This window comes from Heterocephalus glaber, unplaced genomic scaffold (genome assembly GCF_053883595.1).
Source record: "Heterocephalus glaber isolate CG9 unplaced genomic scaffold, H.glaber_assembly_v1.0 deba00000738, whole genome shotgun sequence".
Classification (NCBI taxonomy): domain Eukaryota; kingdom Metazoa; phylum Chordata; class Mammalia; order Rodentia; family Bathyergidae; genus Heterocephalus; species Heterocephalus glaber.
In genome coordinates, this window is record NW_028258161.1 from 10,113,229 (window position 1) to 10,125,465 (window position 12,237).

The window sequence follows — 12,237 nt, forward strand, 5'->3', positions numbered from 1 at the left end:
AACACTAGGGCTGGGGATTTAGCTCAGTGGTTTTGCTGCCTGCTGCACAAGCACAAGGACCTGAGTTTGATCTCCAGTACCAAAAAAAAAAAAAAGTGGCTACAAGACAGAAACACTAAACTTGATGGAAAATAAGTTAGGTAGAACTCTTGAAGACATTGGCATGGGAAAAGATTTGATGAACAAAACCTCAGTAGCATGGGAACTAGCACAAAGAATCAACAACTGGGATCTCATTGTATTAAAAAGCTTCTGCACTGCAAGAGAAACCACCAACAGAGCTAAGAGACAACCTACAATGTGGGAAAAAACTTTTAGCAGCTGTACCTCAGACAAAGGACTACTATCTAGAATATATAAAGAACCTAAGGGGCCATGGATTTAGCTCAGTGGTTTTGCCACCTGCTGTGCAAGTGCAAGGACCCGAGTTTGATCCCCGGTACCAAAAGAAAAAGAACTTTAAAAAATCAGACCCCCCAAATTTAAAGACCCAATTCAAAAATGGGCATCTGAAATGAACAGACACTTCTCAGACAAAGAAGTAAAAACAGCAAATATATGAAAAAATGTTCAACATCACTGGTCATTTGAGAGATGCAGATGAGAACAACACTGAGATTCCACCTCACCCCAGAAAGAATGGCTGCTATCAAGAAATCAACCAATAACAAATGCTGGCAGGATTGTGGGAGGAAGGAACCCTTCTCCATTGCTGGTGGGTGTGCAGACTGGTGCAACCACTGTGGAAGTCAGCATGGAGATACCTCAAAGAACTAGGGCTAGAGGTCCCATTTGACCCAGCTGTTCCCCTGCTGGGTATCTTCCCAAAGGAATTAAAAAAATCATACCACAGTGATATATGTGCACCCATGTTTACAGTGGCATAGTTTATAATAGCGAAAGCTTGGAAATAGCCCAAGTGCCCATCAACTGGAGACTGGATGAAGAAGATGTGGGGTTTTTTTATAAAATGGAATACTCCTCAGCCATAAAAAACAAGAAACTAGAGACATTTATAGCTAAGTGGATGCATATTGAAGCCATACACTTAAGTGAAATAAATAGGACACAAGTGTAAATACTGAATAGTTTCTCTAGTATGAGAAACTGAAAGTGTAAATAAGGATTAAAATGATTAAAATGAATAATTGGTAATTTGAAATAGGAAGAACAGGTCCAAAGGGGTAGGGGAAGTGGGAAGGGAAGGGGAAGTAAAGAAGGGAAAGGAAAAATTATAAGAACAGGAAAAATTGGAAACAAAGTTTATGTAAATAGGGAAGGGTGGAGGGAGTGAAGGGTGCACAGGTAATGCAGAAAAAAGAACCAAGATACATCATGTTCAGGCACAAGCACCCAATGATAAATGTAAACGTATTGTATACCTAAAATGTACCAATAAAAGAATTTAAGGAAAAAAAATGAAAAATAATAAAAAGTACAAACATCTCAAAAAATAAAAATAAAAAAGAGTAGGATTTTCCAGAAAGTCTCTGTTCTTCAGAACCCTGTTTGTACCCTGTGACTAGAGTAGGTATCGTCCTCCTTGTGGATTGTTGTTTGTTGGTATTATCCAGATCTTTATTTCCTGTCTGAGGAAATAAACCCAATAACCAGTGTCTTAGCAGTACTGCTTGCCCCTTGAACATTCCCACCTGGTTCCCTTACTGTAGTTGCTTTGAATCCTAGTCTCCCTAACACTGACCCCCCTGCCCCAGTGAAAGGCCCTTCTCGTAACCACTTGTGGCTTTGGGGACCCTGCGCGCCATCTTGAATCATTGCCTTTCTGTGCCATCTGCGTGCAGCGTTCACTTCAAGGGCAGCCAGGATTCACCTGGAGCCCATGGAATCAGCCTGAGAGTATAACAGTGCTCAAATACGAAGGAATTACTCACAATAATGAAGTTTTGCTGGTACACTCTATCCGTGCAGTTACAGGCATAATGCCAGTCGAGGGTCAGTTTTGGCAAAACTGGTGAAAATGTAGAATGACAGTTCTGCAGATTCAAGGATGTTTTTAAGGGATACATCTGAATTTAACACCAGGACATGTTATTCATGCTGTTTCTCTGGCTTTAGTTAGCAGCTTAGTGAAGGAGTTGCCTCATGAGCATTTGTCCTGTCCAGAGTTTGGACATAACAGAAGTGTTATTGTAGTCCAAGAACCCATACAACTCATCTCCAGAATTCTAGGGCTACTGTATGGCCATAGCTCCCTTTCTACAGCAAGTATTATTGACACTAAATCATTTTTGAAAGAGCTGTTGTTTCATAAGGTCCTGAAAATTGCACTTGAGAGATAGTTAAATAACTGAAGCATGATTTATAGTTATCAAGCCGATAATGAATCAGCTGGCCACAGTGGTGTGTGCCTTTAATCCCAGGTATTCTGGAGCCTGAGGCAGGAGGATGATGAGTTCAAGGCCAACCTGGGCAACTTGGTGAGACCCTGTCTCAAAAGAAAAATTTTAAAAATGGGCTGGCGAGGGCCGGGGATTTAGCTCAGTGGTTCTGTCGCCTGCCTTGCAAGCACAAGCACCTGAGTTCTATCCCCGGTACCAAAAAAAATGAGCTGGCGATGTGTTTGTATAGTATGTGTGAGGCCCAGGCTTCAACCTCTAGTTCCAGTACGCACCCGCACATAGAATCCATGAGTTGTTCTTCAGTTTCTTTTTAGTTATTCAAACTAATCTCATCTCTTTGAAGTGGGAGCATTTCTCCACATAAAGTGAGTTACGTTTGCTACCCTCTAGCCAACCCTCCAGGCTCAGTTTGTGAGAATATTTATAGTACACTTGGGTTCCCCCTACAGTTTCAAGTTTGTTGTCTTTGGATAGCTCACTCTACTTTTTTTAAAAAGCAAAACATTGAGAGCCACTGGGTGTCTGGTAAGATATCTCTGAGAGCTTTCATTCTGCAGAGAAAAGTCTGATTTGAGGAAGTGCAGGGTCTTAGCTTTCCCACCCCTAACCAGGAATGGTGGTGCACCGTAGTTCCAGCTAATCAGGAGGCCTAGACAACATAGCAAGACTGTTTGAAAAAATAATTTTCTACCACCCGGTAATATAACTTTACTAAAGATGGGGGAATAAAGAGGAAAGGAGAAGCAGGGGTTCACATTCTCCTTCCTTCCCTCCAGACGGTCTGTACACGGGGTGGTAGTGAGGGCAGGAGCAATGGCACCCTGCATGCTCCCACGAGTCTAGTTGTAAAGTTTGTGGCTCTCTTTCCTACCTTGTTGTGACAGAAACAGGACAATCAAGTCCCCCTCTTTGAGTACTGGGATTTGAAGCTGAGGGTGCTCTGCCACTGAGCTCCATCCTCAGCCCTTTTTATTTTCCTTCTTTTCTTTTTTTTTTTTTTTTCTTTCGGTACTGGGTATTGAACTCAGGATCTTGTGCTTGCAAGGCGAGTGCAGTGCCACTGAGCTAAGTCCCAGGCCCTTATTTTCCTTCTTTTTTTTTTCTTGGTACCAGACATCGAACTTGGGTCCTTGCGCTTGCACAGCAGGTGGCAGAACCACTGAGCTAAATCCCTGGCCCCTTATTTTCCTTCTTGAGACAAGGTCTAAGTTGCCCAGGCTGGCCTGGAACTTGTGGTCCTCCTACCTCAGCCTCCTGAGTAGCTGGAGTTACAGGTGTACCCCACCCCACCTGGGTCTCTTGGGTAAGTTACGGAGCTTAATTTCTACTTTGCCATCTGTGATGCGTGGATTCTGTCAAGGTTACTGGATGTGCTGCAGGACTCAGCCTGTGTCCACACTCTGTGCTGTCAGCTAAGGGCCTTCCTGCGGGTACCAGCCACGTCTGTACGGGGCAGCAGGTCTCCGAGTGTGGCACACAGAGCCTCGGGTGAGACTCAGGACGCTTTCCGAAGGTTTGCTAGGACAGACTGCCCTCCCGCTGCTAAGATGCTGTTTCCTCTTCTCAGTATTGGCATTTGCACGGATAGTACAGAAACAAGGGTGAGTTGTTCCCAACTGGAGTCAGGTCAGTGGCAGCGAGCTGTAGAGCAGTCGTATTCTCCCCCGCCAGTCCACAAAGCCGGTCTCACTTAAGAGTGTCCTTGATGGAGCAGTAAAAAGTGGCAGTGGCCTTCAGTCGTGACCCTGGAGGACGTTAATTAGTGAAATATTAATTGTTTAACTCTGTGTCATGAAGTGGACAGTCCCAGAAAGCACCTCTGCCATGTACCAAAGGCCGCATTCTGGAGGAAAAGCACTCGTGATAGTTTGCGTGCCACAGTGACCTAGCTAGGGTTTTCCCCCCGGGGGACATAAGTTTTCCCACATGAATGACTAACAACCAGTTTAAGTAAACCTGTCACCTCAAGTGCTCATTGGCAATGGTAGGATTTGAGCTTTTAACTGGAATTGTAAATTGTGGAAATCTGTGCCTGCCACTGTGAGCGTGACAGCATGCAGATGAGATCGGTGGTATTTAGTGAATGTGATTTAGGATAGCGTGTCATGAAATGTGTCAGCATTTAGGCACAGTGGAGTGTCCCTGAAACCCCGCCATGCTGGGAGGCTGAGGCAGGATTAGAGATTCCAGCCCAACCGGGAAATTTAGTCACCTAGGGAGACCCCCTCTCAAAAGAAGGGGTGAGGGGCAGGGTACTGGGGACATAGCAGGATTCAGTCTCCAGAGAGAGAGAGAGAGAGAGAGAGAGAGAGAGAGAGAGAGCCAGCATTTGAAAGAGCCACTTAACTCGATGAGTCAATGTTTAATATCATGTAATTATTACATGATATTACAAAGTCTTGTGTGAGTAATGAACCCACCAAAATACAGGATCAGTCAGGGGGTTTTAAAATAATTGATAGTTTCAGATTCTACATTGCTAACTAACCGTTAAGACATAAACACTTGTTGAGTTTAGTATCCATATTTTTTCTGAGAAAGGTATCATCATATTCCTCCCTTTTTAAATCACATATCAGTGTGAGGCCCAGATTTTCTTCACCTGCCAACTAACATAACATATTCCAACAGAGGCATTGCAGAAAGACATAGGAGACTCTAGCTGTCTTTACTTCAGCCAGACATTAAAGGAATTTGTAAAAAATGTGAAAATAATGCCACTTCTCTCTATTTTTTGTTTTGGAGAATGTAATTGTCTTTCATAAATGTTATTTATGTTAACATAGTAGATTTATTATTATTATTTTGAAATGAGTTGCTACGTGTTTAGAAATATTTCTCAGTTTTAATTTCTAAGTTTTTTTGAGGGGCGATTTTCAGACAGGGTCTCCCTAAGTAACCCAGGTTGGCCTTGAACTTGTTGCAGTCCTTCTGCCTCAGCCTCCTGAGTACTAGAATTACAGGAGTGCACCATCACACTTGGCACAGTTTCAATTTCTAATGTTGTATGAACATAAAACCAGGATGTGCTAAGCTGCCTCACATTGGCTTGCAAGAACAAATTTTTTATTCTTTTCCAACTTTGTGTCTACTGTCATGCATTAGTAGCTTGAAGTCAGCCATAGTATGAATGTTTACATCATAGAAATCAGCAAAAGCTACAAATCAAGATCCCCCCTTCCCAGGATATGGTTACTAAATGCTCACTAGCACTCAATTAGATAAAAATCACATAAATAAAGCTATCTATGGTCATTAGCAAGTTATATAGGTGTCCTGAGACTAAAATGTTGGAGAATTAGTTGTGTAGCTAATGGAGTCCTTTAGTCCTTATTCAGCAGCAGTGAATGCCTTTTTATAATTTAGGGTTGCATTTTGTGCCAGTAACATTCATAGAATAAATCCATGTTTTCCCTTTGTAGCTTGTAGTTGTTAAATCTACTGGTTCCACATGAGTGGTTCTTTTTCTTTCCCCTTCAAATCTAAGGTAGGCAAAAATAAGAACATGCAAGGTGAATTCTCTTCCTGGGCTGCATACTGGTTACTCTATTCACAGTTGACCCCGGGGATTTAGCTCAGTGGTTTCGCCGCCTGCTGCACAAGCGCAAGGACCCAAGTTCCATCCCTGGTACCAAAAAAAAAAAACAGTTGTCACTTACTGTTCCTGTTATCTAGGCTGAGTTCAAGTCTGTTTCAAGCTCTGGCTTCTTCCTGAAGCCTTCACTGAGTCTTCAGCTTTCTGTTCTCTACCCCTGACATTCACGGCCTGTTAGTGGAGTGCTTAGCTCTTATACCAGTGGTGGCAACCTCTGGCACACGTGCTGCATTGGGCTGTTTGTGTCACCGAAAGCTCTGTTATTGTGTTTTTCTTTTCTTTTTTTCCTTTTTTTTGGAAACAGGGTCTTGCTCTGTAGTTCAGGCTGGCCTTGAACTCACAGCGACCCTCTTGCCTCAGCCTCCCGAATGCTGGGATTACAGGCATGTGCCACCATGTCCGGCTTGTGTTTTTCTTTTAATCTATAAGGTTTTTCTAAAACCTCAGTGTTCCGGTGTAATTGCAGTGTTGGCACTTTGTGATAAATAAGTGGGTTTTGGGTTGCAGCTTGGGCACATGTCTCTAAAAGGTTCGCCATCACTGATAGTGCTTGGTATACTTTTGCTTTGCAGGAGTTTGTTTTGTCAGTTCTTCTGTCTACCTTTGTGCACCTAGTGCAATGCTCAATACATATTTTCTCTTGCATGGATAAGAGATTTTAAACTTCTAGGCCTCCAGAAAAAGCTTGCTTGACTGATGATGTAAATAAGTTTTAGTTATTTGTTGTTGTTTTTGTTTTGCTTTGTTTTGTTTTTTGAGACAAAGGTCTTCCTATGTAGTCCAGGCCGGCCTCAGACTCTGGTGATCCTCCTGCGGATCTGTGGTTGTAGAACTGCTTAGGGTAGAAACTGATGGATTATTTCATTTCGAAGGTCTTTGGCTGTTTTGAGGAGGTCATGAAGGTGAATCCTAGCAAAATGAAGCACTTTCTGAAGTCAGCCTGGCTTACAGGACAGCACTGCTTCCTGAGCACACTGGGCAGGTTTGAGTCTGGCAGGGGCTGCAGGCGCATGCCGGGAGGGCTCAGAGGAGCTGGTGGTGCCTTCACTCCTCTCTGCCCACAGTGAGTGCTGTGCTGGGCCCTGCCTGGGTGCCTCCGTCCCGGGGAGAGGAGGAGGGCCCGGCGGTCACCCCGCTCCGAGACGGGAGCTTCTCTGGCTCAGACTACAGGCCGGGCCTTCCCTGGTCAGTGCCGCCTGGGTTTAGGGGCATGAGTGTGTGTGGGTTTCTCTGTGAGTGTTGAGCCAGGGCATCGGCGTACATCTGCAGGGGCGCTAGAATCGTCCTCTATGAACGTAATTCACCAATTTGTATTCTGTCTCCAGCTTCTCAGGAAAGTTAAGGAGGTCGATCACACTCTGGCCTCCAAGAGGCATCACTGTTAGTCTCGGTGAGGTAGTTTAACTGCTTTAGAACTCTGTGCTCCAAACACTCCTATCCATCCAGGCATGGGCACCATGAGTGAGGGGCATGGGTTCCTTCATATCTGTCACATCCGAGGATAATAGTTCCAGGACAGGGACCCCCTCTGCATGGTACGTGCCCCAGGTCGCTTGTCATCTCTTAGAAGCAGAAGAGAGGTTGGCCAATCATAACAGTGAGTTGTACATCGTTTTTTGTGTTTTTTTTGACAGAGTCTCGCTATGTAGTTCAGCCTGTCCTTGAACTCACTATGTAGGTCCGGCTGACTTTGAACTTGCAGAGATCTTCCTGCCTCAGTCTCTTATGTTCTGGGGTTACAGGCGTGTGCCACTACACCCGGCTGCACTTCTTAAAAAATAGACCAAAACGTGAGAAGCAGGTCCAACTTTAGTCCTCAGTGGTGATGGTTTTTGCAGGTTTCTGTGGCTGGATAGGGCCCTGGAAGACGTTTCCAGCTGTGTCTCCAGTGTGGCACCCTTAGGCCACTCTGTGAAGCCCAGGAGTCACTGAGACCACGGCTGTCCCTCCCAGGCCCCAGACTCAGACTGTCCACCAGCTTCCTCCTGGCTGATTTGTCTTTGACTTTCATGGGCCTTTTATTTTTTTTATTTTTTGGGTACTGGGGACCAAACTTGGGACCTTATGCTTGCGAGGCAGGCAGCAGAACCACTGAGCTAAATCCCTGACCTCGTGGGCCTTTTAAATTTTGTTTTTACTAATTCATTTATCATCATCCTTATGTAGATTTTATACACAAGTTTTGTTTGTTTTTTGTTTTTGTGCCTGGTACTGGGGATCGAACTCAGAACCTTGTATTTACCAGGCTCTGAGCTGCTGAGCTACATCCCAGGCCCACAAGTTTTTTTGGTTTTTGTTTTTGGTACCGGGGATCAAACTCAATTCCTTGCGCTTGCACAGCAGGCAGTGAAACCGCTGAGCTAAATCCCTGGCCCACAAGTTTTTTATTAGATATTTGGAGGAATTTCTTTTTTTATATTGTGCCTTGTCAGGCCCATAGATGTGGCTGAAGAGTTGGAGCTTCATCAGCTTGTATTTTGCATCATGAGTAACTGCTGGAGCAGCAGTTGATCTTCTCCAAGTGGTTCTGTGTTCAAACTCTAATTTATTTGTTTATTTACTTTTTAGAAAAGCTCCGAAGTGGTGCTTAAAAATTTGTTGAGGGTTTGGGGGAAGAGATATCTATCAGTACACTAATATAAAGATTATAGTTCTGGTATGTGTTCATGAATACTCAGGAGGTTGACGGAAATTTATTTTCAATTTAGTGTCTGTAAGGCTTGGACAGTTTGTGTGCATGCATTTATTGATTTTGTCTCTGGAGATTGAACCCAGAACCTCACACATACCAAGCGTGTGCTGTCCCAGTGAGCTGTGCCCCAGCCTGAAAGAAGCACAGTGTTACTGTCCCATGAGTGTTGTGTCCCCATGCCACGTATTCCTCCCAGATTAAACCTGGGCTCCTGTGGCTGTGGCTGTTATTGTGGTTGCGACCCAGAGATGTACGTTACTGCTTATCGTTATCGAGGTTTGTGAGAAATCCTTCGCATTTGTTGAAGGCAAACATTTTTTATCAACAGATGTAAATTATTAAGTTTACATTTTTAAAAGCACATTTTTCTTCTTTACTGACTTTACTTTGGTTCCTTTTTAAGGTCAGTTTGCTGTTATACTTTAAATATTGAAATTCTTTGAACCTAACCGATGACAAAATGTGCAGAAAGCCCTTTACTTCATGTTTGAGTAGTTTATCACAACCACGAGGGCTGCAGCATGAGACCTGACGTAATAAATCCATATGGTTTAAAAGCTCGATTATCTTCAGAATACTCACCGTTGTTGCTCAGAAGTGTAGGAATACTTCTCATCACTGTCTTTTCTATGGTGATCCTTGATTTAAATAGTTTTCAACTCTTTCTGGCCCTAGTGATGAGACAATAAAGTCTTTTCATGCTCTTCTTTGTATTAGGGCTTTTATTGGGACGGAGCTATTTCTACATAAGTTTTTTTTTTGGTACTGGGGATCGAACTCGAGACCTTGTGCTTTCGAGGCAGGTGGAGGAACCACTGAGCTAAATCCCCGGCCCTCTACTTAGTTTTAATCTGGCTGAAATTGGAAGAAAGTATTGTCATGTATTCCCCAGTCTTGTTTTTTTTAAATTTTGTTAAATGAATGACTTGTCTTGTAGAGATAAATACTAGTGGAGCTTCTCATAGAATCTCTACATGTTGGACAGTGTCATGAACTTTAGTTTCCACTTTTCTAAAACGGGTAAAATAATAGGCTACTTCCCGTAAGCGTGTGTGATGATTGTATGATGTTGTGTGAAACCCCAGTATAAGTGATGAACATTTAGTAATGATACAGGACTGTCTAATGCAACATTTTTTCAGTAGGTTCTGTTCATTGAATGTGTGTGCTTAGTGTGGGGTGTCAGTGAGCAGATGTGTGTCGTCATGTATGCAGGCCACTGAGGGAACTATATTCTTGCATGTGATGCTGGACATTGAACCCAAGGCCTTCAACTGAGCTACACCCTCACCCCTTTCATTTTTGTGAGGCAGGATCTTGCTAAGTTGCCCAGGATAGACTCAAACTTGGAAATACTCCCGCCTCAGCCTTCTTGCTTGGATTCTGGATATTTTAACAAATGCTTCACTGTGCCCAAAATCAAATTCTCATATAATTGTAGTATTAAGTCAAGTGAGGCTTATAAACTCAGCTACCCTAAGGCCCTCACAATTAAGTGGCTGAATATGTTGACAGCATATGTTGCAGATCATTATTTTAGTTTTCTGGCTTTCTTTAATAATCAAATTATTATATTACTACCTAACTTGAAAAATGAAATTATGCTGAAAACTTGGATACATCTTTTAAGGAGAAATTCCTTATTTTCACCTTTAAGACCAACTACCACCTAGCCTAACCTACTCCTTGTGATGTGAATCCAAACTTTGACCAGCCCAATTTACCTACTTGTTTATTCAAGTATTCTTTCTTCTCCGGGCCTGTGGAAAGCCTGATTTGAAGCCCCGCTTGAGCCAGCCCCGGTGTCCTGAAGAGAGCAGTGAAATCAGGTAGTTTTTCTGCCTCTGTCACTGGCTCACTCTGTTGGATTTATTAGGGTGCCTCCAGGTTTAGGATTTGGGGTCTTAATGTGTCTTAAGTTCCATCCTTTCCTGTGAAGGCTCACCTGACAGTGCACCATGCTTTCCATGGCATTTTGATTGTACTTACCGTCTCTGCCATTCCTGACCACACTTTTACTTCTGTCACCTTCAGAGTCTGTGTTGTGCTTCCTCTCTGAGCCAGACCACGAGCTTCTGCCGGGCAGGGTCACTGTGTCCTGAGCAGGGCTGGGCCACGGCTGGGGCGCCAGGATGCGCACCCCGGGCTGAACCACCACGTTTTCAGGGAGGAGGAAGAGCCTGTGTTTTATGATGCATCTCAGAACATTTTTGTGTTACAGGTAGCAACAATTACAGAGACAGATGAGTCTGCAGATTCTGAAGGTGTAATTGATTCTCATAAGCATAGAGAAATCCTTTCACAAAGACCCTCTTATAGGTGAGTTCATGACATTTCCTGCCAAGTGACATTTTTTTTGCAAAAGGTAGAACAAATATAGATTAAAGCAGCTGTGCCTGTGTAGCTTTTTTCTGTTTTAAGTCTCCTTCATATACTTTAATTACTTGTATTGTTAAATTCTATTTTAGAAGAATACTGAATGAACTTTCCTCTGATGTGCCTGGTGTTCCCAAGATTGGAGAAGAGAAGTCAGAGGAAGGAGGAAGTCCCCCTGGCATCACCACCATGGCAGTGCCAACTAGCATATATCAGACTAGCACGGGGCAATACAGTATGTATGCGCAGCAGTTCACTGTGACACAGCATAGTGTTAAGTCTCCTCCCGTTACGCTGAAGCAACTTGGGTGTTAGCAAACTGTTCCATTTTAAAATGTACCCCCATGACCTAAACTATGTATCACAGAATGGGAAGTACTTGTGAAAGCAAAGAGAGATTCGAACTGACAGCTATGATATGCTTTTGAAAAGTAAAAATTGTTATTGATGATTACATAAGAGGAACATTTGGGAGTAAAAATAAAAGGAGAGTTTTTCTAATTATATGTTTATAGCCATCGCAAGTAAAAGTTTAGATTTTCTGCTGTCTTTATGCTGCATGCAAACACATATTTGTCCTTCATTCTTGCTGGCATTTGTTACCAACATATTAGTCATCTAAAATAGGTGCGTATGTTTTCTAAGTTATGTTTTAAATCAAATTCTGTTTTTACTACCCTCTACTGTGTTACTATGTGCTGCACTTTTTCCTAAAACAATGAAAAAAATGATTTAATTTTTTAAACTTTAGCAACTGAATAGATTTTATTTGAAATTTTATGCACTGAACTCTAAATAAACAGATACATTCATATTTAGTCTTGTGCATTTTAATGGACTGTTACTTCTGTGCTTTTTGCTTTAATTAAAGTGCTAGGGTTTTTTTCCCAAAGTCAAGAATGCTTGATACATAAAAATGCTAACAAATGAGAGCTAGAAACTGGTGTAAAAGGGGAGAGAAGAGGACGAGGGGAAAGCTACTTCGGTACTGAAGTGTTTGTAATGTTAAATGCTGTGTTCAAATAAGGTGTGAAGATTTTAGATATAGTCCGTTTTACTTTTAAAAAGTAGCAATACCTAGAAAAGTCTCAAGTCATTAAGACCTGGCTGTTAAAACAAGTTATAATCTTCTTTCATATACAGGAAGATCTTATGTAGTCGTCCCTTTAGGGGGGTTTAGAATTTTCTTGTAGTGGTAATGCATTTGCAGCATT

General features: G+C 42.7%; 1 protein-coding gene across 20 annotated transcripts in view; it reads left to right on the forward strand.

Annotated features, from left to right (window-relative positions):
* The window catches only part of Crem (cAMP responsive element modulator), a 102,271-nt gene that overhangs the window by 24,164 nt on the left and 65,870 nt on the right, over window positions 1-12,237 (forward strand). For 18 of the 20 annotated variants that reach the window (XR_002388396.2, XM_021241949.2, XM_004861847.3 and 15 more), the window contains 2 exons: window positions 10,869-10,966; window positions 11,116-11,258. Coding sequence is in view for 19 of the 20 variants with exons in the window: in XM_021241949.2 (XP_021097608.1) it covers window positions 10,869-10,966; window positions 11,116-11,258 (241 nt within the window). In the remaining variant the exon portion in view is untranslated. Of the gene's footprint in view, window positions 1-7,369; window positions 7,553-10,868; window positions 10,967-11,115; window positions 11,259-12,237 lie in introns of those variants that run through there. The other 2 variants (XM_021241950.2, XM_013078488.3) reach the window with 2 other exon arrangements.